General features: G+C 43.5%; 1 protein-coding gene across 2 annotated transcripts in view; it reads left to right on the forward strand.

Moving 5' to 3' along the window:
- Positions 1-4,400, forward strand: part of LOC116382133 (low-density lipoprotein receptor-related protein 1-like) — an 81,253-nt gene that overhangs the window by 29,248 nt on the left and 47,605 nt on the right. For both annotated transcript variants that reach the window (XM_031844897.1, XM_031844898.1), the window contains exons 4-6: positions 1,820-1,939; positions 2,245-2,373; positions 2,565-2,825. In XM_031844897.1, the coding sequence (XP_031700757.1) occupies positions 1,820-1,939; positions 2,245-2,373; positions 2,565-2,825 (510 nt within the window). The remainder of the gene's footprint in view (positions 1-1,819; positions 1,940-2,244; positions 2,374-2,564; positions 2,826-4,400) is intronic.

Here is a 4,400-nt window from a genome sequence, read left to right on the forward strand (position 1 = left end):
AAAAACAAACTACGTGTTCACTTTCTCTCCGTCAACCCCCCCCCCCCCCCCCCCCCCCGACTCTCTCAAAGGAAAATTTCTTTTCTTTTTTTGGAATAGGTCAGAAAAAGTGAATTAAAGTAGGCGATATTTTTGAATGAGTTTTTGGAGTAGCTGGGCGATAAGTATTATCGATATTAACATTTATCATCTCATCATACTATTCTATCGTCACAAAAGTCTCACCATATCATACTTTAGAGTTCTCATTTCCAAAGGACTGACTATTTAGATCTAACTATTACATGTCAAAATAATAGTTCTTGCTTTTGACAACAATTTCCTTTTAATCATAAGATTATGATAGGATTTTGTTTTTATAAATCGCATTATAAATCGTTGGATGTGAGTTGACTTTGTGATTTGAGTAATTTGTATCATCACAGGTTGATACTGAGATAATGTTGATAATAATTAAAGCAATACAAATTTTGTTTATATGGCCCACCCATAGCTAGATGGGCACAAAATGACCCTGGACAGAAGTGCATTTAGGGGGTATTTTAGCACTCTAGTTGCCTGTGGTCTCTCACAGTGTGAGGCTCGGTGAATGGATTCGATGTGGGCCACATTGTTTGCTAAGGGACTCTTCCTTTCAGCGGGGCCACAACAAAAGGCTCATTGTGGCCCAGAGTGCCACAGGCTTTATATAATAAGGGCCCTTTACTGGTCCAATCTCCGCTCTTCACAGCCATACTATCACTAGCTACTGTATGCATAGTGTGTCATAACCATTTACCGTACTTTCGTTGGAGGCTTTGGTAAATGTCTTTGTGCAAGTGGAAGCCTCTTTTATTTACTTTTGTTATATTGGTGTTTACACTTGGCAAATGATTAATAAATGGGGATATTTCTCAACAGGTTCATTAAGCTTTGAGTGAATGGTGACATTGTCAGAATGACACAGATGTGAATAGACAAAGGGAATATTGATGAAGGAATGAGAGTTGATCATTAACAGAACAATATATGCCCCTATGCGCTGAGATACTATACAATCTGTAAAATGTTAATTGAATTCTGGCAGAACAAACTCAATGTGGGTCAGAGACCTGTTCTTGGTGGACACATGATCTAAATAATGAAATATTTTATCAGCCTGAGTTCAAGAGTGTCACAACAATCTTTATTGGAGGTTTAAAGCTAATAGAAGCTGTCTCAAATATCGTTTTGTTTTGTAATATCAGATGTGTTCCACCATTACTACCCTACGCCATTTATCTCCAAGCCTAGACAAACGCACACATCTGCTTGCACACACGCATCCTATAGCTATCCCGATGAGGGGATGTGTGGATGCCCCCCTTTCATTTCCTGCCAAAAGGATGTGTCCTTGAGTTCCCTCTGGGGGCGGGAAAAAAAGAGGCTCCCCCAACGTGTGCGCATTCACATCAGCTCGTCTGTCACATGCCCGGATGAATACACATTCATACACGTGTGTGTGTGTGTGTGTGTGTGACCCCCACTCTCTCTTTCTCACTCTCACTCTCACTCTCACACACACACAATCCTATGTGATCTCCCAGTGGAGATGTGATTGGATATGACAGTGTGGTTCTGTGAAGATTGTGCTGGGATTAAGATTAGCATTAGAGAGCAGATCTGCACATAGATGTGATCAAGGATGAAATTACTTAAACAGGCTTCAATTAGCCTCCATTGTCCACAATTTATTTTCCCTCTACATACTTTTGATATGTATGCTGGCCCCCCTTCCATGTTAGCCTCTACACTCTACAGTATTAATATTTATTTATCTCTCTGTTTTTCTCTGCTTCAGAAGGAGCACCAGGCTGTGCCTCCCATGGGTGCCAGTTTCACTGTGCTGTGACTCATGATGGGCCTCTGTGCTACTGTAGCAACGGCTATGAGGTTGCTGCAGATGGAAAGACATGTAAAGGTGAGTGGGTGATTTGTTCTAGCTTGGCCAAAGTAAAATTCATAAAATCCATCTGATTACTCTGACTTTCTGCTTGCTGACTGAAATTTGCGTGGGGCAGAATGCAGAGAAGATTAAGCATTGTTATCCAACCACTTGCCTCAAGGTAGTAGATAAGCACATGGTCCAGAGTTTGGTAGTAACCTTTGCTTTTTGTTACCTGGTGCTAAGAAAAATCTGCAGCAAGTTGTGAATAAGTGTTGTACAATCTGTATATATTTCATTACTGACCGTGTCTGTTAATGTATTGTGTTATTTTCCTGTAGATTTCAATGAGTGCAATGTGTACGGGATGTGCAGTCAGACGTGCACAAACACCGAGGGCTCCTACACCTGCAGCTGTGTGGAGGGCTACCTGCTGCAGCCTGACAACCGCTCCTGCAAAGCCAAAAATGGTGAGAAAACACAAAAAAATGCAAAACATAGAAGAAGGATGCAGTTCATTTTAAACCAAAAAAAGAGATGTATTGACCTTTGACTCCTCTTCATCTTCTCCTCTTATCTCTTCCCCTTATGCCCCCTCTTCCCCATTTTATCCTCTGCTTGCCCTCCCTGTCTATTCCCCTGTCCCGATCACCCTCCCCAGAGCCAGTGGATCGTCTGCCTATGCTGTTGATTGCTAACCTCCATGACATCCGCTGCACCTCCCTGAGTGGCTCTACGTCCCGGCTGCCCTCCATCGCCACCAAGCAGACCATGGCTATGGACTTCATCTATGCTGAGGAGACCGTCTGCTGGATAGATGTGGGTGACACCCCCGCTGCCACCCAGCTGAAGTGCGCCAGTATCCCTGACCTCAAGACTGTCACTAACATCCGCACCATCAACATCTCCCTCAGCCTGCACCGTGAGTAGTAGTTTAACTGACGAAAATGACTGGAACCGAAAGCTTTTGATTCAAGAAACTGTATTTTCTGCTGACACAGAAAAATGCTGTGGGGTACTTTGAGGGCATGACAGTTTAGTTGTAAACAGCCAGTGAAAGAGAAATGAATTCCTCACATAAGAGCACTCAAGTAAGTTGTCAGCTCACCCAGTGTGAAATTTCCGTACTTTGCCTCAGGAATCAAATGGTGAGCTTTACATCTGCTAGCTCAGACAAATGTAAAATGTGAAGCAATACAGCCTTGTCTCTGAAAGCCGCTCATACCAGCATTAAAGTAGAAATGCTGAGTCCAGCATTATTTTTCAAAAGGTTTGTCTTTGAAGAACAGGGGCATCCTGACACACCACTAAATCATCCTGTAGAGGCAATATGTATATGTAGCTCATTTATAATGATGTGATACATGTAAGGCTGACAGCATGCCTTCAGGTATTAATTTGCACATTTCTTGACAAGCATACCGTAACCTACCGTGTAGCCTAGTTGATGCACTGACTGTGCATGGCTATTCCGAAGCCTGGAATTACATTCCTGCTCTTGTTTAATGCATTTGAATTTAGTCGGTTGTATCCCAAAGCGGGTCATTGATTTTTGATACTATGACATTTGGCATTAGGTTTCCCCATAGAAGTCCTTTCTGCCTTCACAAGTCGTCCCGATTACTGTACATTTTGCCCTGGAAGGTGTTGTAGATATATAGCACATGTTTGTGTCTGAAGGGGGATATTATTTAGACCTTAACTGGTAAACAATGACAAGTGAAATGTCTTGCCTGTGGAGGTAATGTCCTCAAAGCCATAGGCATCGTCATTACTCCCGGGCTCTCATCTCTTGGCCATTACCCAGACATGAGTAGCATGTGAACACTTCCCTCTGACAGGCTTGCTCATATAATGCTGACGTGATTTATCTCTGATTACGAGCCTGACAAGGTTTGTTTTTATTCGCCTAGCTGACGGAGCCGTTACTGGGGTAAGAATGGGGGCAGAAATGTAGACAAAACATAAAAGCTTGGGTGTGGGTCTGTGCGTGTGTGCATATGTTTGTGCGTGTGGGAAGCATTCCCTTGAGAATTGGCCTCAGGCATCTAACGGCAGACACGAAGAAAACAAGTGGAAAAGGCGGGTGTGTAGAGCCAAACCTGTGACATGGTTAGAAGTGCCTTGGCTCCTATCCACTTCAAATGAAGCTTGTGCAACTGCTGACAGCTGACAGCTGGGGCAGAGCCGAGACTCAGAGGCTCAGCGAACCCCAGCATCCTACAATGGGGTTTTCCAGTTGATTCACTGCACTCTCATCAGTTGCCCGTATCCCAACTCTCCCTCATTGTGTTGCCTCCTTTTTATTTTATCCGCTGCTCCGTTAAGTGGTCTGAGAGGTAAATGGGGGCGAAAGGTGGAATTGTACAGGGACCCTGAGAGAAAGGTTGAAGCAAAAGAGACAAGGGAATGATAAAATGAGAGGGAGAGAGAGAAGGTAGTGATTTGCTGTACCTTGGAGGTGTGTGTGTGTGTGTGTGTGTGTGTGTGTGTGTGT

The sequence above is a fragment of the Anarrhichthys ocellatus genome, unplaced genomic scaffold, assembly GCF_004355925.1.
Source record: "Anarrhichthys ocellatus isolate YVR2014 unplaced genomic scaffold, GSC_Weel_1.0 scaffold5, whole genome shotgun sequence".
Taxonomy (NCBI): Eukaryota; Metazoa; Chordata; class Actinopteri; order Perciformes; family Anarhichadidae; genus Anarrhichthys; species Anarrhichthys ocellatus.